General features: G+C 40.6%; 1 protein-coding gene across 1 annotated transcript in view; it reads left to right on the top strand.

Moving 5' to 3' along the window:
* The window catches only part of LOC136861271 (semaphorin-2A), a 798,296-nt gene that overhangs the window by 565,270 nt on the left and 210,946 nt on the right, over positions 1–22,080 (top strand). Inside the window, exon 5 of the mRNA XM_068226104.1 lies at positions 14,212–14,319. Within this exon, the coding sequence (XP_068082205.1) occupies positions 14,212–14,319 (108 nt within the window). The remainder of the gene's footprint in view (positions 1–14,211; positions 14,320–22,080) is intronic.

Here is a 22,080-nt window from a genome sequence, read left to right as displayed (position 1 = left end):
ACTGCTGAGCTAGCAAGAAAAGAAGTTATTAAACGGCCATTACCTTGTTGTTGAACTGCTGCCCGAAGAAAGAGGCGCTACCCGCCCCCTGCTATGTACTTTACACACTGAAAGATGGTACTGAAGTGGCCCGGAGATCCGAAAATCTCTCTCGCGGAAAGTTCGAGGCGTTTTTGGAATGAGAACACCCGCCCACAAAAACTTTATTGGCTAGGGTTAAGCAAGATATTCAAGTTGGGGAAGACATATCAGATTGGTCAGAAATTAACTAAAGAAATTCGGGATTGGCTAAATACAAAACAAGGGGAAAGTAAGGGGTATACAGCCAACTTAAACAATAACAGAAAGAAATTTAACAAGAAACAAACTTTTGAAATAAAAATTTCTCCAAAAAACAGTTCTTTCACTTCGCACTAGGGTGCACCATTGTAGTTTTTCAGTAGTGTCCTCTAGAAGAGAAAGTTCACACTTCTTACTACAGGAAAAACAAAAATATGTCAAAAATGACCCAGTTCAAAAACTCCAAAATTTCCAAGTAGTGACATCTTCTGAGAAACGTGAAAATTAATCCAGAAGATAAAGTTCAGACTTCCTCCAGCAGAGGAGTTTCAACTGGCGCGAAATTTTAAATTAGCGGTGTGGAGGTGTACCGCCCGGTACAGACCTCCCCCCCCCCCCCAAAAGTTCCTCCAAGGGATAACACAGAAGAACAAAAACTTTTGTTTGAAAACAAGGTCCAAGTTATGATGTTGCTATGGAGATTAATTGCAGAAGCATTTATCGAAATTGTTGAAATTTGATTTGATCCAGTTTCAAAAATTCTCGTAGTAACAGCTGAAGTAATGTCTTTATGTTTGTAGGAATTGAATTCAGAAGAAAAACTTTTAATACTTGAAAGTGAAGAAAAATTTTCTAAGTCCACCAATTATTGCAGTAGAATTCCCAAGTGTAGTAATTGCTGATAGTAAATGTCCATGTAGTTGATTAAATTGGATGGCCAGACCGGCCGCTGCAGCTTGTGTCCAGAGGAGGCCGCTCGGACCCCTCAAGTACCCTGAGATACCGCTCGCCCGCACTATGAGAGGAGTAGTGGTGTTGAAGCACGCCGCTCCCGCGGCGAACATATACAGGCTGCGGGCAAGTAGCAGGTCGTGCGCCGCACACCAGCCTTGGCCGGGAGGAGGGCTCCGGCTCGCCGTACACTGGTCGACCTCGCTGGAGAAGAGGGGGCCCTTCCTCTATTCCAGTAGCGGTACGGCGCCGCGCGGCTGCGGGGGCACTGAAACATTAAAGCTCAGCGGCAGAATTTCTGTTGGACCAGAATGATTTTTTGAGGGCACAGGCTTTGTGGAGAGGTTGAGAGGCCAGCGGTGTGCAGATATTTATGGCATTAATAAGCCACTGTGTGTTGTGGAGCAGGAGACGGGAGCGTGGTAATGGCCGTGGCAACGACAGGATGGCAGTTTAACGGTTCGGGGAAGGTTTTACAAAATGCTTACATATAAAACAAAATATTATAGAAGGGGCAGAATGCCTTAAAAGTGAAAACTCAAAAAAAAATATAACCTTCATATTCCTTTCAAGATTATATGAGGCAAGTTAGCACCGAAATTATACAGGTTTCACCTGCAACAGGTGAACCCTAAATATCCTCTCGGTGGCTGGATTGCTTAATAACAACGTAACCGGCGTAAGGAATTCGAGAATGACACACGGCCCATGAAAGCTGGGGGCAAGCTTGCCCGCGGGAACAAAATTCTTGACCATCACCTGGTCGCCTACCTTCAAATTGGTGGGTCTCCGTCCACGATCATATCTTTCCCTAACCTTTTCATGAGAGACTTTAAGATTGGCTTTAGCCTTCTTCCAAAGATCTTTAATATTGTCTGGGTCTATTGTCTCCGGTAGAATGTCACTCAGAGACCAGAGGTTAGAGAGCGGCGTGTTGGGAACAAACTTGAACATCAAAGACGCTGGAGTAAATTTATGTGATTCATGAACCTCCGAATTCAAAGCAAAAGCTAACCAATGCAGGGACGTGTCCCACCTGGAATGATCTTCATGATGATAGGCAAGAAGCGCGGACCTGAGATTACGATTAACCCGTTCAGCCAAAGATGGTTGAGGGTAATAAGCAGACGTCGTCACATGAGAGATGGACAGGTCAAAACAGAATTTACGAAAAAGATTTGATGTCAACGCCTTAGCATTATCAGACACAATATATTGACACGGACCAAAAGAAGCAAAGATAGAATTTAGACAAGTAATGGTGGACTGAGCGGTAGCCAGCTTAGTCGGAAATAACCAGGAAAATCTTGTAAAACCATCTACACATACAAGGATGAACTTGTTGGCATTTCCCTTTGACTGGGGGAAGGGTCCTACATAATCAATATACAGGCGTTCCATGGGGCGCGACGCTTGATGAGAAGACAACAGGCCTACCTTGGTGGACATGGTTGGTTTACTAAGCAAACAGGATTTACAAGCCTTTACTAGTTCACGGATGTCACCGTCCATACCCTTCCAGATGAACCTTTCACGAATCTTTTCACGAGTCTTAAAGATACCAAGATGCCCGCCTAATGGGGTCTCATGATAGTATTTGAAGATCATAGGTACAAGAACAGCTGGAACGACAACCTTCATCATCTTATCATGCCTCGATGGGCAACATAAAACACCATTCCTCAGAACATAAGGGATGACATGTTCCCCAGAAGAAAGGGTTTCCATTATCGGAGTCAGCGTCGGATCTTCACGTTGGTATTTCTCGATATCCCTAAAGAGCATGGGAGCATCTGCTAAGATGGCATTAACATCAGATAGCATGGACTCGGGAGGAGATGAACTATCGACCGGTTCATGGTTCTCAACGTCGTTGGAAAACATACGGCTGAGTCCATCAGCGACAACATTTTCGGTACCTCTGATATGCCTGACATCGAATTGGAAGGCAGAAATACGGATGGCCCAACGGGCTATACGACCAGTACGACGCGGCCTACCTAAGACCCAGCTTAAGGCTTGATTATCTGTCTCCAGGTCGAATTTGACATGTTCCAGATAGAGACGGAACTTTTCTAAGGCAAATAAGACTGCCAAACCTTCGAGCTCATAGATGGAATACTTGGCTTCTTGAGCCGATAGAGTCCTAGATGCATAGGCGATGGGTCGCCTCCCTAGTTCAGTCTCTTGAAGAAGGACTGCAGCTACCGCCGACGACGACGCGTCGGTTTGGACGAAGAATTTCTTTGAGAAATCAGGCATAGCCAGGACAGGGGCATTACAGAGAGCTAATTTAAGATCTTCAAAAGCGGCTTGTTGAGAAGGTCCCCACTCGAATTTGACGCCTTTCCTACGAAGAAGGTTCAAGGGCGCCGCTCTATTAGCGAAGTTAGGAATAAACTTCCTGAAGAAATTCACCATACCAATGAACCTGGCGATACCTTTAATGTCCTTGGGAGGTTTAAAATCACGGATGGCCTGTGTTCTAGAATGATCGACGGCAACACCATCAGGTGACACAATATGCCCTAGGAATGACATAGAGGGCTTAGCAAAGGCAACCTTGGACAACTTGACAGTTAACCCAGCCTTACGAAGGCGATTGAGAACTTCTCGCAAATGATCTAGATGTTCTTCAAAAGTCTCCGAAAATACGACGAAATCATCCAAGTAGTGATACAAGTACTCAAATTTGATGTCGGAGAAGACCCTATCTAGCAGCCTAGTGAGTACAGCTGCTCCCGTGTGGAGCCCGAAAGGCACGCGGTTGTATTCATACAAATTCCAATCCGTGGCAAACGCTGTAAGATGTTTAGACTCTTCCGCTAGGGGAATTTGATTATAGGCCTGATTCAAGTCCAAGATAGTAAAGAACTTGGCCTTACGAAACCATGAAAAACAAGAATGAAGGTCAGGAAGGGGCACAGATTGTAACACCACCTTCCGATTGAGAGCCCTATAATCAATGACAGGCCTGAAGCCCCCTTGGGGTTTCGGGACTAGAAAAATAGGCGAAGAATACGCCGACTTAGAGGGCCTAATAATACCATCCTTCAACATCTGATCGATGATTTCTTTCAGAGCCTTCATTTTAGGTGGAGACAGCCTATATGGTGGAAAACGGACAGGAATCGAATCCGTGACCTCAATTTTGTATTCGATAAGGTCAGTAACACCAAGAGTATCAGAGAACACCTCTGGAAACGACTGACACAACTTACGAATACTATCGGCCTGCTCCTCAGGTAGATGTCTAAGGTCTAACAACATCTCATCCTGGGTAGGCGAAATAGATAAACATGATGCAGAATTACATTTCAATAATGGAATTTTACAATTGGAAGCAAATTTGAAAGTGCACGACCTACTCTGAAGATCAAGCACAAGACCAGTGTGAGAAATGAAGTCAGCTCCCAATATAATGGGGCAAGACAAGTGCTTGGCCACAAACAATTTGATTTTCCATGTAAATTTAAAAATACGGTTTTTGACATTTACAGAACCTAGAATTTCTAATGGAGATGAATTAGCCGAAACATATTGAACAAGAGATGAGCCATAGTCAGGTAGTTTACAAACAAATTTCAATTTTGAATACCATTGATTCGAAATAATTGAACAAACACTGCCTGAATCTAATAGAGCTGTTATAGGCTCATTATTTAACTCAATTTTAAGAAAAGGAACAGGTGCGGGGGTATCCGCCGCAATCCTAAGACATTCTTTGGGGCATTCAAAAGATGAATTTGAAGATTGAACGTTCCCAGAATTTTCGACCTGTTTACCAGGGGCTGAGCCTCGGGAAGAGGGATTAGTCGACTCAGCCGAAGCCACTAGTCATTTTGTATTATTGGCATTGTTGGAATTTGCACCAGAGGTTGAGCAGGAGGGGGTGCTATTTGAATTTGGGCAATTTTTGGCGATATGTGAGAAAGCCCCACATTTAAAACAGCCTTGTGATGAACCAGCTCCATTATTTGCCCTACTAGTTTTGACCAATGGACATTTATTGCGAAGATGGTCAGGCGACCCGCAAGCATAACATTTACGGGGTGTGACTGGTCGGCGAGGTGGAGGCCGAGTATTACTAAACGAAGGAGGGGGTTCTTTCGCGACACGCAAGGAATCGGCGTATCTAACTCCTTCCGCTGAGACGGCCAATGCTTCAAGTTCAGAGAAAGTTTGCGGGCACGCCGCGAAACACAAATATGACCTATAGGATGGTGAAATGCCTTCCACAATAGCTTGTACAATCTGATCCTCAGGGAAGTGAAGAGCAAACACCCTAGTATAGAATTTAATATCTTGGATGAAATCTGCCAAGTTTTCATCCAAGCGCTGTACCCGATAATAGTACTTCTGAATAAGGGAGGACCTTGCCCTAGCCGGGATGAAGTTAGCTAGCAAGTGGGCGTGGAAGTCTTCAATCGATGATTGCTCGGCAATGGCACTAACTATTTTGTCTGAGAGAATACCTATTGCATAAGGATAAATTATCTGTAAAATTTGACACGGAGAAAGAGAAAAAACAAGGGCATGATCTTGAAATTCAACTAAAAACCTTAAGAATGAAATAACTTCACTGGTGGTATTAATAGAAAACTTAGAGATACCTCTGAGCAACATTGCTAATGGATGAGTCAAGCTGCTGAATCCAGGTGACATTGTAGGTAAAGGTTTTAGTGGCAAAGAAGTTAGTTCAGAACGTACATTATTCAACGACGTACGGCGTTCAGACTCGTTGTCCAATGGAGCAGAGATAGTTTGAGCTCCAACGGTTTTCCTATTGACTTCTCCCTTAGGAGGCTCTTCCTCGCTACCTACATTCACCGTAGCGGGTTGATCAGTTTTGGGAGGAACTTCCCCAGTTAACAATTGAGTGACCTTACTAGATAATTCAGAAATATTTTCAAGCACCGTACTAGCTTCCTTCCTCTGAACGTCATTCAACTTCAGAGACAACAGATCGTTAATTCTATTTGAAAAATGAAATAGCCTGGCTTGCACACGCTTAATTTGATTAGGAGAAGGATCATTTTCGTCAAAAAAACTAACTACAGATGCTAGCCCAGTAATATTCTCGATGATCGTGGAAAGAGAGTCGTCAATTTCTTTCTCTCCCAAAGTGGGGATGGAAATGGGCAAATCAAGGGACTCTCTAAGCTTGTTTGTGTCTACCGCAACCGTGCCTCCAGATTGCACATTTCTAAGAGTCAATTCATAGATCAACTCCTCCTTGCGCAAATAGTTAAGATGGAGAACATCGCGAGGGCCGGACATGATGACAGAACAATTTTGAAACAGAAAAAATCAAAAATTCCAGCAACTGAGAAAATTGTTAGAGTTCGAATCAAAGCAATGTTTAGCCGTCAAAAGGGGCTAAATTGAGACCCATTCAACCACGCTCTGCTACCACTTGTTACGGAGATTTCCGTGGTAGTTAGAGGTGAAAGAAGGTGCGGGGGTGAACGGGCCTCAAAATACGAAATTAAAGTTAAGATAAAATTTAACAAGGTTATATTTTCTTTTCAAAATTAAGAAATAACAAGCATGGCAGGTACAGAGTAGCAAAGCCACTATTCGAGAATGTACAATTACAGAGTTACTGGATGGGCTCCGAGAGCCAAACCTACAATACATGAACAATTAGCCCAATCTTACGATATACAGAAATTCAACAAAGGGGCAGAAGACCCCAATTATGCCCAGGAGCACTTGCTCCCAATTACACAGTAAAGCCTCCTCGAGGCATACAACACTCAATTTTCGAGAAAGAGCCACTCGCTCTCAACATTAAGACTATTAAAGGCCACACCAAACTCCACCTTCAAGTTGTCCTCTAAGGACATAGACACAGGGGTAAAATACCCAACCTACTGAGGCCTATTAAGTGAGAAAAAGGTTAATTACATGACCTCTAAAATAACCATTTGAGAGGAGGCGATCTGCGCTCCTAATACACTTGTTTAAAAACCTAATCTGGCACTAGGCCGCTAATGCAAGGGCTAATCCCATACTAAAGAGGTGACTTAAGAAAAAAACAATTTACATTAATGTTACGGAAGAATCGGTTGAGAAAAATAAGTTCACCTCAGAACAATATGAGTGGGAGCTCGAGAGGGTTAAGCACTCTCTATCCCAATATGTAGTTTAAAAGATAGAATAAATACAAAGTGTCTTTACATTTTAGGGAAAGTTACATGGTGGAAACGCTTCGGACCCGCCCCGAGAGTTAAACTGCTGAGCTAGCAAGAAAAGAAGTTATTAAACGGCCATTACCTTGTTATTGAACTGCTGCCCGAAGAAAGAGGCACTACCCGCCCCCTGCTATGTACTTTACACACTGAAAGATGGTACTGAAGTGGCCCGGAGACCCGAAAATCAGCAGTTTATATACTCTCGCGGAAAGTTCGAGGCGTTTTTGGAATGAGAACACCCGCCCACAAAAACTTTATTGGCTAGGGTTAAGCAAGATATTCAAGTTGGGGAAGACACATCAGATTGGTCAGAAATTAATTAAAGAAATTCGGGATTGGCTAAATACAAAACAAGGGGAAAGAAAGAGGTATACAGCCAACTTAAACAATAACAGAAAGAAATTTAACAAGAAACAAACTTTTGAAATAAAAATTTCTCCATAAAACGGTTCTTTCACTTCGCACTAGGGTACACCATTGTAGTTTTTCAGTAGTGTCCTCTAGAAGAGAAAGTTCACACTTCTTACTACAGGTAAAACAAAAATACATCAAAAATGACCCAGTTCAAAAACTCCAAAATTTCCAAGTAGTGACATCTTCTGAGAAACGTGAAAATTAATCCAGAAGATAAAGTTCAGACTTCCTCCAGCAGAGGAGTTTCAACGGGCGCGAAATTTTAAATTAGCGGTGTGGAGGTGTACCGCCCGGTACAAATATGAATACAAAAAACGAAACTGAACGGACCTAAACTGAACTGAACATACGTTGAACTATTGTACACCTAATCCCAGATAGGAACGGAGTATGAAGCAAATATGTCTTTAGTGTTGAGTTGTAAATTTTAGTTCTCGTTAGTTTGGTTATAGAAAATAATGACATTTCTTAAAAATATATGTTTTACCATCGAAGAAGAACCGTTAATGTCAACAGTACCACGATTTCTTAAACCTATTTCAGCTATTTCAACCCATATTGGTTCGATATATTGATGATATTATATTATTTGTAAACTCGTAGCGTACAGGGTGAATTATTGCACTTTCACAACGAAGTATCTCGTAATTGTAATCACAGGAAAGAAAGTGTCACCTGATCGTGGTACCCTTAACAGTGGCATCGTTGACCATTCTTGAAATCCATGCAGGCTTTGAAGTGAATTTCTTGTAACAAGTAATATTCCTCCTTGGGAATTACAGTAAACATATAATTGTACATATGATATGGGCTTTTGGGCTTATGCCTCTTTATGTTAAAGAGTTTCACTTTGTTTTTTTGACACGGCATAAGCCCAAAAGCCCATATATATACGAGTATCATGTCTACAAGTGCGGGCCGTGTTAAATAAAAAATAATCCTCGGCATTTATTCAGTTTCTACGTTTCTACGCTTACTTTGTATTCTAATTCAGGTAAATAGTATTATTCAATTCAGTTAGGAGCGATCATGTCTGAATACTCAGAGAAAAGTTTTTCTCGCTATGAGAGAGTACCCCGGGAACTTCCTGGGTTCTGGAAGACATAATCTGGAGGCCTGCAGGGAGGACTAATGCCATTACGTGCTTGAAATAATGTTGCGGTTTGAGAGATAAGTTTAACGAAGCCTTTAACTGGCAGGGAGTAATTGGGTTAAGGTGATGACCGTTAGAGGGAGGACCTGAGCTAGTGTCCAGGGTACCAAGATTAATGTCCAGCGCTGGCGGGAGGGAGCCAAGTTCCCATAAACTAATCAGCTTCCTCAGTACTGTAGCTTAATTACGTTAGGAAGGACGTACAGAACTGATCCTTTCTCTGCAGCAGCACCATAATATTGACAACAATTTTCGGCAAGAACAAAAGTATCAGCGACCAATAACAATAGCGCGTGTGTGCAACATGTGCTCTCTCAATTCGAAAACATCGAGATCAGAGAAAAGACACTGAGAAAACGTTCCACCACGAAATCTTGGATGTATCGTTATGATGATATTATTAATTCTGTAGTTTTGAATCATACTCATATGTGAAAAAGTTATCGAACGTATATAAACTACGAGATATCACTATTATGATATATAGCGAGGCGGTTGGTCATTCAATAATAATAATAATAATAATAATAATAATAATAATAATAATAATAATAATAATAATAATAATAATAATAATTTCGTGTGGCTATTTCTAGCCGAGTGCAGCCCTTGTAAGGCAGACCCTCCGATGAGAGTGGGCGGCATCTGCCATATGTAGGTAACTGCGTGTTATTGTGGTGAGGATAGTGTTATGTGTGGTGTGTGAGTTGCAGGGATGTAGGGGACAGCACAAACGCCCAGCCCCCGGGCCATTGGAATTAACCAATGAAGGTTAAAATCCCAGACCCGGCCGGGAATCGAACTCGGGACCCTCTGAACCGAAGGCCAGTACGCTGACCATTCAACCAACGAGTCGGATACTACTGAGATCCTAAGACATGATACTCATACCTTTGCCTGAAAACCAGACATAACTTTCAATTTTTAAAACATGACAGAAATTCGATCCACAGTCACGTGTGTAACAGGCTAGGGACCACATAACTTCCGATCAGGCCTTCGTCTTCTATATAAATAAAGTTGTAGGGGTTCCGTTGTCTGTAATTTTGTTTATTTTGCCAATTTTTCAGATATTTATCCGTTTTAAGTCAATTTAAGACCGTGTCAGTGGTGTTCAGCTTTCGTGTTTGTTTGTTTGTTTGTTTGTTTGTTTGTTTGTTTGTTTGTTTGTTTGTTTGTTTGTTTGTTTGTTTGTTTGTTTGTTTGTTTGTTTGTTTGTTTGTTTGTTTGTTTGTTTGTTTGTTTGTTTGTTCAATCATCAGGGGCAAACGGCTGAATAGATCAGAACCAAACTTCATATTTAGAGTCTACTAATCCAGGGGCAGATTTTGATATGCATATGATTTATGATCACTGAACAGACGGGAGATTCTAGGAACACCGGACAAGTTATTAGATTCAAATTCTTAAGTTTTTAGGCTTTGTCAATCGTGAAATTACCAGCGTTTCGCCCCATTGCAGCAGCGCGCTCATCAGTTGGAATGCTGCACCTTTCCAAGACGCTGGCAAGTGCGCCGTTGAGACACTACTGCAAGCCTCCTATGTAGGACAACGCAGTGATGGTGCACAAGGGGAAGCATGTGCCTTCACTTGTATAAATGCCTGCCTTTGGCCTGTATCAAAAATAAGGTTCCTAGAAGGAAACCATATTTAATTTTATCGATTGCAAATTAATGTTAAAACATTGAAGCTCTTAAGTTTTTAGGCTTTGTCAATCGTGAAATTACCAGCGTTTCGCCCCAGTACAGCAGCGGGCTATCAGTTGGAATGCTGCACCTTTCCAAGACGCTGGCGCTAGTACGCCGTGGTGTCTCAACGTGTCCGACCTGTTTCTTATTCCACAACTCATCCCTCTGCAAATTAAGTTACTTTTCTATAAATAGTGCCAGAAAGCACACATAGTGAGAGATCCGGAGTGTCACTATTCATATCAGTGACCCCGAAAACTCTGGTCGTTTTGGTAGTATTTTTGTATTTCACATTTGTACCAATTTTGATTGAGTACTATACTGAAACATACACACATACATGTTCGTAATCTCGGTCATTTTTATTTTCTTTTTCACCACTTCTCACCCAGTATGCCGACGGGGCTGAACTTGGACTTAAACGACGTCCGGATTGTCACTATTCGTCTCAGCCACTCCTACCCCCCCCCCCCGTAGCGGTGCTAGGGGTAGCTTACCCCCACATTATTTGTTTCCAGATAATAAGTCATAAGTTTATGAAGTTTGGTTGAAATTGATCCAGTGGTTTAGGAGAAAATATTGAAGTTATATAGCCTACATATATTATATTATATTATATTATATTATATTATATTATATTATATTATATTATATTATATTATATTATGAAAATCTACAACCTGTTTTCCAGTCTGAGACCGGGTCAGGAATGTAATGAATGAAACATATATAGGCTAGTATTACAATGGGGTCGCCACTCCCAAGGTGATTATTAATGACTGATAGATGCAATGAAATGATAATGAAGAGTGTTGCTGGAATGAAACTTGACAGGGAAAACCGGAGTACCCGGAGAAAAACCTGTCCCGCCTCCGCTTTGTCCAGCACAAATCTCACATGGAGTGACCGGGATTTGAACCACGGTATCCAGCGGTGAGAGGCCGACGCGCTGCCGTCTGAGCCACGGAGGCTTTATATTATATTATATTATATTATATTATATTATATTATATTATATTATATTATATTATATTATATTATATTATATTATATTATATTATATAACTGTTGATATTACACATGTTTCATACTTTCTTAAATATTTCTTCACATTTAATGCACAGCTACAAGCTACATTCTTCAAAGTTGGCAGACCTGTCAAAGATGGTCATATGACATGAAAGTACATCTCGATCATGGCATGTCTGATTGCTATTTCAAAATAACAGGCACGGTCATGAACCTCTTAGCATGAAAGGTACTTTATAAAATATGGCGTCTTGTTCCCATCCTCCTATATACAGCATTTCTTACGGGACTATTATGATACAGCGTAAGTTGCTGTCGTCTAGCGCCAGTCTCTCCATCAAATCGATCCAAGCTTAGTGCGGCTTTGCAATGAAATTAATTACATAAACTCATTCGTCGTGAGAAAACTATCCATCGGATTTCATTCAAATCACTTTCAAAACCGTCTCAGGAGTAATGCTGTATCAACAAATAGTGAAAACTTTCGCGAAATCGATCCGGTAATTTTTGAGTCCATATGAGACAAACACACACACACACACACACACACACACACACACACACACACACAGAGTTTCACATTTATATATACTACGGTATGTTAAGTACGTAGGCAAGTAAATATCTGAGTAAAAGTTCTTACCTTGCGGAAAATTGTTACTTCAAAGGGTCTGAGTTTAAGACCGCTGGTCTCCACAATAAATATTCACATTCTATCTCAATGCATCGCTTTGAATTTTGTGACAGTTCTAAATATTTAGTACACCTTGTCACCTCTGGCAACCTCTACCTGGAGGAAATTTTTGCTATTTGCTTCACGTCGCTCCGACACAGATATGTCTTACGGCGACGATGGGATAGGAAAGGCCTAGGAATTGGAAGGAATCGGCCGTGGCCTTAATTAAGGTACAGCCCCGGCATTTGCCTGGTGTGAAAATGGGAAAGCACGGAAAACCATCTTCAGGGCTGCCGACTGTGGGGCTCGAACCCACTATCTCCCACCTGGAGGAAAAGTTTGTTACTTGTTTGAATGCGAAATAAAGTAGTGTCTTGCTGGACTCGAACGGAAATGACTGCCGGGAGTTTATACTTTATGAGCAACTACATTTAAGCTTAGTTTAAAACTTCTGGTTCTACGGTAGTTAAATTTCCTAACATCACGCGCACGTGTGGAATTCAGCACGTTATTATGTGGAAACTACAGCTCCAAGTAATTTGTTATACTGCGTTGTTCTTTGTTCTTCACTATCAAAATACATTATGCCGACTGCAGAATTATGAACATATAATTAAAGCTGACTCTCATGCACCTTGTCCATACATGGAACAGAAATACTAACAGCCAAAGCCAAAAACTTGAAATGCATTACATAGAGTCGAAACATTTGATTTTTAAAGATTGGGTCATTTATTTTTCACAGAACATCTTCCTCGTCTGTTTGTTTATTTAATATAGTATAGCCTAGTTTCTCATGTGAGTTACTTCAAAGCCTACTAAGAATGTTTTCTTTTGGTTTCTATTTCTTTCTCTTTCCCGTAAGGTCCTGCAGTTCATACCGTTGGAGGCGTCTACTTGCTGGAAAATTTACTCTCGACTGTCAATTTTTCGAGTCATCGAACTAGACCCATTTTCTTTGTTAGTAAGGCCATTTAATCTATAGAAAGCCATCTTGATTGGTGAAGGGAAGGGAATGGAAGGGATTAGGAGAGTTATTGACCAGTCTCAGTTATGATGTTTTAAGAGCATGAAGTAAGGAGGTAAATGAAGGAAGGAAAGAAGGAAGAAAGGAAGGAAGGAAGGAAGGATATAAGAATCCCCAATCCGGCATTCATTTGCCTTGTTTTTTTTAAATCGCATATATTGATAAGAACCAGTAGTTCTCTTTAACTGCGAGCGCGTTGTAAAACCTCTACATAGCCGATAAGGAAACTATTCACAGACTATATAATGCAATAGGCTTTATAGGCCATATTCAACAGATACATTTACTTGAATTAATCGATTTCTCTGAGTCACCTCTCACTTGTTATAGTGACCCTCTGATTTTTTCCATGAACATGTTTTCACTGGTCATAAAAAATTATCAATTCCTCAATGTTCAATCCATATCGCTTTGTATTTCTTACTTTTAACTGTAATAACTTTTTCAAGAAGTACGTATGGGTTTCAGATGTATCACTTCATCCTTGTCAGCCGCTATTGACTCGAAAGCAGAATATTGTATGACTATTAATCTCAGACATCTGACTGCTGTACTGGTTCGAATCGTAAAGGTATATTTCGACAAATCACACAAACGCAAACCTGGCCTTCACCTGTTTTCTTTTAAAATAATACTATTGGTCCTGAAATTTTGGAGAAATATTCCTCTTTATTTAAGTCACTGTATAGTGTTCAAGAGCTAGTCGACAGTCTCTGTAGTAGTAATCATTTGGTATAGCATTGAATCAGGTGCCCCATAACATTAGTACAGCAGAGCTTACTTTGAATTAGAGTATGGAAATCAGGGATCGTGACTAAGGATAGGACTGGTCTACCAATTCTATCCTTGACATTAACGTGAAACGTTGAATTAGTTATATTAAATCCTTTCAGGGTTCTGGAAATATTACGTTTCTAAACTGATATTCTAACTGTGTTCTAAAGTAAGTGGCCACCTATATATTTTCCAATAATTGTCCTGAGTATTAATAACGTACTTTGTATTCTCTGTTGCAGCACTTCGATTGTCGGAACCACATCCGGGTGATACAACCTATGGGAGATGGTGGTAGATTGTACATATGTGGTACCAATGCACACAGCCCGAAGGACTGGGTCATTTATGTAAGTACTTTATGTCCAATACCTGATCCGATCCATATGTCTTTAATGCGACTGTCAATCAATATTTAGTTCAAAGCGCATTATTATTATTATTATTATTATTATTATTATTATTATTATTATTATTATTATTATTATTATTATTATTATTATTATTATTATACAGAAACTGTTTTGCTCTGACATTCGACATATTTGAAGTTTTATGTTACAATATATTTCTGTTTTTTTATTATTATTGATAACTGGTGAAGTTCGACCAACGAGCTATAATTGCCTCATTACGTATATGGTGTGTTCAAAGCACAAGAGGATCAAGTCCATTCAGGGACGATTAGAGATATTCACCCGTAACGTTGACGGACTTTCATTAATTCCACGAAGCATGTGATCATCGGATTTCATGATATAGTTACGTAAACACCTTTAGTGTGAAGATTGATTATGACAACAAGGACGGCACGTTTAATTTTTGCAGTGTTTGAATGAAAAACATATAAATCATAGTTTGGGTTCACTTGTGTGCTGTGAATATTCTGAATATATTGTTCAAGTACAAGTATGTTGTTCAAAATGTAACAAGATTGGAATCTTTATTTATAAACGAAACCAACATGTATACATTTACAAAACTTGAAGCGCATACACTCGTCCAGTCTTGCGGTGTAAAAAAGAAACTGGCGTTTTTCTCTAGCAAACTCTATAATACCAAAATCAACATCAGAAACTTGCGATCAGTAGTTTTCAGTGCCATGTCACGATCTCGTTTTAACTTCAACAGTGAGAACGCCCTTTTAATGTTTCTATTTTGGCCACTGCACGAGTCTGAATAAAGAACTATAGTTTCACAAGCTGAAGCATGGGTTTTTAGATGTTTTGCTAAACAAGAAGAAATGTCTTGGGATCCCCTCCCTCCTTCTGTCTCATCCCGCATGTGCATAAACGAATTATTAGAATTAAAATAATGAATACAAAATTGTAGACTACAAATTTATTTTATAATAAACTACAGAATTAGTTAACTTTGGTAGTGGTGGCGCGTTTTACAAATCAAATATGAGAACAAGACGATTAATGTTAGTGGGTGCATTTTGGTCTTCTTGCGTTGTGCTGGAGTTCCCGCTTGATGCGTCGGAATCCATACTTGCAATTTAATAACCGATCTTGTGGACGTGTACTACTTGTGTTCCGAAGACAAATGATGTTCTACTCAGTGCACAAACAATCTCTACTTCTTGCGGCCATTAAACAAACTACAGCGCTTTTCTGGTGGCAAAATAGAAAGTATCCTAAGCAAACTAATGCCCTAATTATCTGGATTTGTTTGCAAAATGGACTTGATCCACTTGTGCTCCGAGTACACCATGGGATAGTCGACACCTTAAAACTAGTATTCACTACAGAAAGGAAAAAACAAAACGAAAAACTGCTGAACGACTATTGTGGGTGAAGCGACAGTGAACAGCAACAAGCAAGGCGAATGATGATGCTGCCAGAGGCCTGTGTCTCTGCCGTGAGTGTACCTGTCCTTCCCCACACCCATGGTAATGGATCTGTCACTAATACCACTAAGACTGAATGATATTAATTGAACATCGAATTACAGAGGTAAAGAGTGAATTCTCGTTTGAATTCCCTTTGGCGAATTGTGAGGAACATGGTGATACGGTATATTCCTCTCAATTGGAAGCCCCAAGCCAATCCGATTCCCGGCTTATTCAAGAATGTTAATCCTGCTCGGAGGATTGCAGCGATACTCCTCAAATAGGGCGGTGGCATCAGTCACGAGATAAGGATCCGTAGGTGAATTTTTCAATCAAATAGACTAGGTACGTGAAGTCAGCCTTCAAGGAAGCAAAGAGTAATTTCTGCTCAATGGAGCAGGAAAATAAGCGTACAGGGAAGCAATTTTTGTTATGGTATTCATCCGATTACAGCCCTCAAAGAACTATATACAATTTTGTATCACAAATCATAGTTCCAAACTGTGAGTATATCGTCTTGAATAAACCGTACAGGCACACTACCGTCGTTAATGACAACACGGCAAATGAGAACGTTCGTGTAGTAACGAAATCAGTTCCTCTTCATTGCACCTGTAAGCTGCTTTTATTTGTCTCATTCTTCAATAGGAGTGTTGCTGCAGCAGATGGACGTTTGTATGTCTACTCCACGTTGAGCCAGCGTTCCAATATTTCAAGGTCATTGAGGAGCTTATTTCGGTGTTCGCAGCAACTGGTGCTTGTAGTCCATTATGTCTATTTAGATTTCTGGGTAACAGACCCATGATCATACGAGCGTGTGAGAAAAAGTGGCAACAAGGCATTCTCCGGAACTCAGTATGTGACGCGAACCTGAATCTCTTGATATCCTGTTCGTGAGTGCAACGTCCAAGTAACACCACCAAGTTAGCAACCAAACAGTACAGCAATACATTATCATCAGCAATAACAATCTGTAAATCACGGGTCTTTGGTTCTCATCGAGGAGGTTATCTTAATGAGTTAATACGTAATTACATTCTCGCTGAGATATGTCAATTAATAATCATCATCATCATCATCATCATCTGTTTACCCTCCAGGTTCGGTTTTTCCCTCGGACTGAGCGAGGGATCCCACCTCTACCGCCTCAAGGGCAGTGTCCTGGAGCTTTAGACTCTTGGTCGGGGGATACAACTGGAGAGTATGACCATTACCTCGCTCAGGCGGCCTCACCTGCTATGCTGAACAGGGGCCTTGTAGGGGGATGGGAAGATTGGAAGGGATAGGCAAGGAAATAGGGAAGGAAGCGGCCGTGGCCTTAAGTTAGGTACCATCCCGGCATTCGCCTGGAGTAGAAGTGGGAAACCACGGAAAACCACCTCCAGGATGGCTGAGGTGGGAATCGAACCCACCTCTACTCAGTTGACCTCCCGAGGCTGAGTGGACCCCGTTCCAGCCCTCGTACCACTTTTCAAATTTCGTGGCAGAGCCGGGAATCGAACCCGGGCCTCCGAGGGTGGCAGCTAATCACGCTAACCACTACACCACAGAGGCGGACGTCAATTAATAATAATAATAATAATAATAATAATAATAATAATATTAATAATAATAATAATAATAATAATAATAATAATACATCATACAATCACACAACTTTTACAGTTCTAACACAAGCAACTTGTGGAATTTAATTGTTATTTAATCACCTCTGTGATCATTATTCAAAAGATCAATGATAATAAGGAACTCATTCATGATTACAACCTGCAAAAGTAAACTTGTTTTGCGCAACATCGATCAGCGTTTCAGTGCATTTTTATGTACATCTTAAGCTAACCAAGATCATGTGCAACATAATATACGGCTAACAAGAACTACCTGGCGAGTATTTTTTTAAATTTTTATCTGGACTTCGAGGAGCCCGTCAATTTACCCTTCACGTAACTGAGATGTATGCTGCCGGTACTTATGGAATGGAAATAATCTTTTACCAACGGGTAATTTACTTGCCTGCTCCTTTACCAGTACATGGTAGAGATAGCACTCAGTAGTTCATTTCTTTTTCATTTCTGACTTTGTGCTTATTGCTGAAGCATTTCGATTTATGTAAGTAGTAAAAACTTTAGAGCACCCGGTCCGCTTGACAAGTCACCAGTGAGAAGAAAGATGTTTGATATTTCTTCCACACAGACTTCTCTTTATGCTTCTTTTCATTTCCTTTCGCTAGATCTCTTCTTGGGTGGCGCCATCTGTGCAGTGAGTTCATGCCATATAGATGCTAACCTAAGAGAAAAAAATATACATGACCTGGGGTCGAACCAGGGATCTATTTTGTTCGGTGAATCTAGACATCGAGCAGGCCACTGCAGCTGACTAACAATCTCTGGTCTGGAGCACGTTGTGTTACCTGTACAGGTTGAAGAGGAGCGTTGCATGGTCCGTGTGATCATGTATGAAGAGGAGCAGGACAGCCTGGACGACCTGCGGCTGTCAGGGTGCCACTGGTGATGACAAGACGTGTGCAAATTTTGTAAGACACGTTATCCTATACCATAATGCCTGTCTCAGACGGACGCATCATACCAGATGTGTCTCTCCAGGTCTACGCCCGGCCCGCGTATACAGGGTTATTCACCCAACATGTTACACAGAAATAACTTCTAAACCATTAAAGATATCGGCATTCTGTTTTCATATTCGTAAATGGCACGCAGGGTCTTGTAAAATAACGTGCTACTTAATCTAATAGGGTGATTAATAGCCGACATATTGATCTTAACTCCATATTTTTAAACGGAACGGCACAAATTCATACAGCTGGCCTAAAAGTTCAACCACGTACAAGTTCAAATATGTGAGTATTTTCAAAAGCGGACAATTACTTTTTGAGATATAAATAAGAAGAGCATGCGCAGTTTTGCATGCCGCATCAGACGGCGTGAAGTCGGGCAAGGACATATTGAGGCGCAAGCTGCTTCCTGGCCTTGATTTCAGCCACAGAACGGGTACAAAGCATGTACTGTAAACATAATGTGATGTACCGTAACATACCCTGGGTGTGCAACGTTATTGTATGACTGGCGAACACACAACGGGGAAGGGAGATTAAAGTTTTTGTTTTTTTTGTTTTGACATGTAATAGGTTGCGCTCATTTTATCGTTTTTTCTCACGGATGGGAATAGGAAGGATTTGGAGAGGAAGTCGGCCGTGGCCTATCACAAAGGTACCTGTCCGGTATTTGCCTGGTGTTGAACCCGTGGCCTATCACAAAGGTACCTGTCCGGTATTTGCCTGGTGTTGAACATGGGGCACCATGAAAATCACTTTCAGGTTGGGCGAGGCAGGACTCGAACCTATGCTCTCCCGAATGCGCGCTACTACAGTCGCGCTTGAGCTCTTAAGAGATTAATGCGTGTAAAATAAAACATAAATAATAGTGTTGCTGCCATCTCACCACGACCAGCTCTGAACATTTGCTTTTCTAGAAGGAGCTCTTCCAGTGTTTTGTGTTATGTTTATTTCTCAACTCATACAGTAGTATGAACTGTACACTAAAACCAGTGACATTTATAGCTTTCGTTATGTTCCTTTCAAGGCAAAGTACTTATTTTATTCCTTTTAAACACATCAACCCTTTCTGTCCTGTCATGTGTTCGCCTGTCATACACACTTTGCAAACCCTTTACATGTGTACGAGTTGCTTACATGCCTGGTATCCATTCTGTCGCTGAAGTCACCCCCAGGAAACTGCTAGCGCCTCAATATGTCCTTGCCCGACTTCACGCCGTCTGATGCGGCATGAAAAGCAGCGCATGCTGTTCTTACTTATATCTCAAAAAATAATTGTCCGATTTTGAAAATACTTACATATTTGAACTTGTACGCAAATGAACTTTTAAATCAGCTGTATGAATTTGTGCCGTTCCATTTAAAAATATGGAGTTGGTATCAATATATCGGTTGTTAATCACCCCGTGAGACTAACTAGCACGTTATTTTACGAGATCCTGGATACCATTTAAGAATATGAAAACAGAATGCAGATATCTTTAATGGTTTAGAAGTTATTTCCGTGTAACATGTTAGGTGAATAACCCTGTATATATCGCTGATGTTCTGGCAGAATCAGCTTTCATCACCGAGTACGACAGGTCGCCGTACTTCTCTCGATCTGAAAACAACTAACACAATCTTTATGACTTAATTTTTGCACTGCTTTGCTAATTGGCTGATGGAATGCATGCTAGTATTTCAGGATGAACCAAGTCTCGGCTCTCCTACTTCGGACGACCGAAGTTGGAAGAGGGAGACTCCAAATCGACCAGTTACCCGTACACTGAATAGGAAGTTTAAAACTGATTATAGTCAGTAGAAGAAAACATACGGAGAGTAGTTATCTCTGAAGTATCATCTCTGTATGGGTTAATAATAACGAAGTTTTGTAATCATGTATGTACATAAAACAACTTTGATTCACAGATATGGAACATTATAGAGTTTAACTCACTAATAACTAAGGGCGACAATAATTATAAGTTTAGTATTATTTTCGTTTTTCATATCTGTTCAGTTTTGTTCCCTTGTTCCTTAGGTATTGTTGTTTGTCTGCCTGTTTTATTTTCTTTGGTTTTGTTAGTTTGTTTTGGCTACCTTCTAATGAGATTGTTGGTTGTTTGTCTGCCCGTTTTATTTTATTTTATTTTGGTTTTATTTTAGTTTGGTTTTGTTAGTTTATTTGCTTTTGGCTGATGACGTACAGTGGAGTTGGAAGAGGCGGGGATAGGCCTGACCTATCTCAAGCTAAAGTGTTGATTCGGTACGTCTGCACATGTAAAGTAGAGTAAAGTAGTGAATAGTGTTAGGTTAGAGGAAGTAAGTTGTCAATGAGACAGTGAAAGATGAGCCGAGTTATGGAATCCGTCTCGACAGTGAAATATAGGTGTGACAGCCTACATGTAGAGCTAGGCAATCCGCACACATGTGGGTTGTTACAGGAAGGAGTGGTGAGGAAATAACATTGACAGCTTAAAGGGTCTATGAGGTATCGGTTTCCGAGCCTCATGAGACATGTCTGGTCGTGACATCCCAGGGAAGGGTGGTAGCAGTTCCTCACCAGGGGTGATGTCGCGGCCAGACAGATTTAGGATAGATTTAGTATATATTCATGTAGTAAAGTAGTTAGTTTAGTTAGGTGGTGTGTTGCATGTGGAACTGGCGATCCGCCCATGTGCAAGATGCTACAAAGTAGATTTAGAAGTAGTTAAGTAGTATATTCATGTAGTAAAGTAGTTAGTTTAGTTAGGTGGTGTGCTGCATGTGGAGCTGGCGATCCGCCCATGTGCAGGATGCTACAAAGTAGATTTAGAAGTAGTTAAGTAGTAAGTAGTTAGTATCTAGCTATAAACAGTCTGTGAGTGTTTATTTTATTGGAACATTGTAACTGGGCGAAAGCCTGTTATGTTCAGTTCAATAAATTCATTCATTCATTCATAATTGGCTGATGATGACTTTTCAAATGCGTTGAAACCGGTCCCAAATGAACAGGTTGTAAGTTATTTGGTTCAACTTAACGGAGTATTGAGAGGTGGATCCTTCCTTCTATTTAATATTGTATATTTCTCTATTCAATACGGAACAATCATGAAATTTTCAACTTTTTATGGACTCATTACTCAAACAACAACATAATGTAGATTCTATTTCCTTCGCAATGCGCAATTGCTCCATGAGTTCTTCCGAACATTAGGTACACATCTCGGCTCTGTCTGCGTTTTGTTATGATTTGATCCCTCTGCAGATCAGTACTGATTATCGACCTTCGGCACCCGAGATCGAGGGTTCAGCCCCAGCAAAGTTTGTCGCAATTTTGAAGGGTGAAAAAAAACTCATCCGGCACTCGGTATCATTACGTGTCGGCATGTGAAACGTCTCTGGTGACACATTTGGTCTTTGCTTGATAGAATGCAGGAATAGATCGCCCAGCAGAGTTCAGGTTTCTCTGCAATCTGGTAGATTAAAACGGAACGTTGGCATTGGTACGCAGGCAGCGTGAATGGCGTCTATTCGTAATGCCTCCCCGCGGTATGTGTGGCCAGGAAATTATTATTATTATTATTATTATTATTATTATTATTATTATTATTATTATTATTATTATTATTATTATTATTATTATTATTATTATTATTATTAGGTAAAAATACGAAGTCCAATTAAGCGATGAGACGAAACTGGGTGAAAATTCACTGTTCAAATGAAAGCGAAAACCAGTCA

This window comes from Anabrus simplex, chromosome 1, assembly GCF_040414725.1.
Source record: "Anabrus simplex isolate iqAnaSimp1 chromosome 1, ASM4041472v1, whole genome shotgun sequence".
Lineage (NCBI taxonomy): Eukaryota > Metazoa > Arthropoda > Insecta > Orthoptera > Tettigoniidae > Anabrus > Anabrus simplex.
This window is presented reverse-complemented; position numbering and strand designations above follow the sequence as displayed.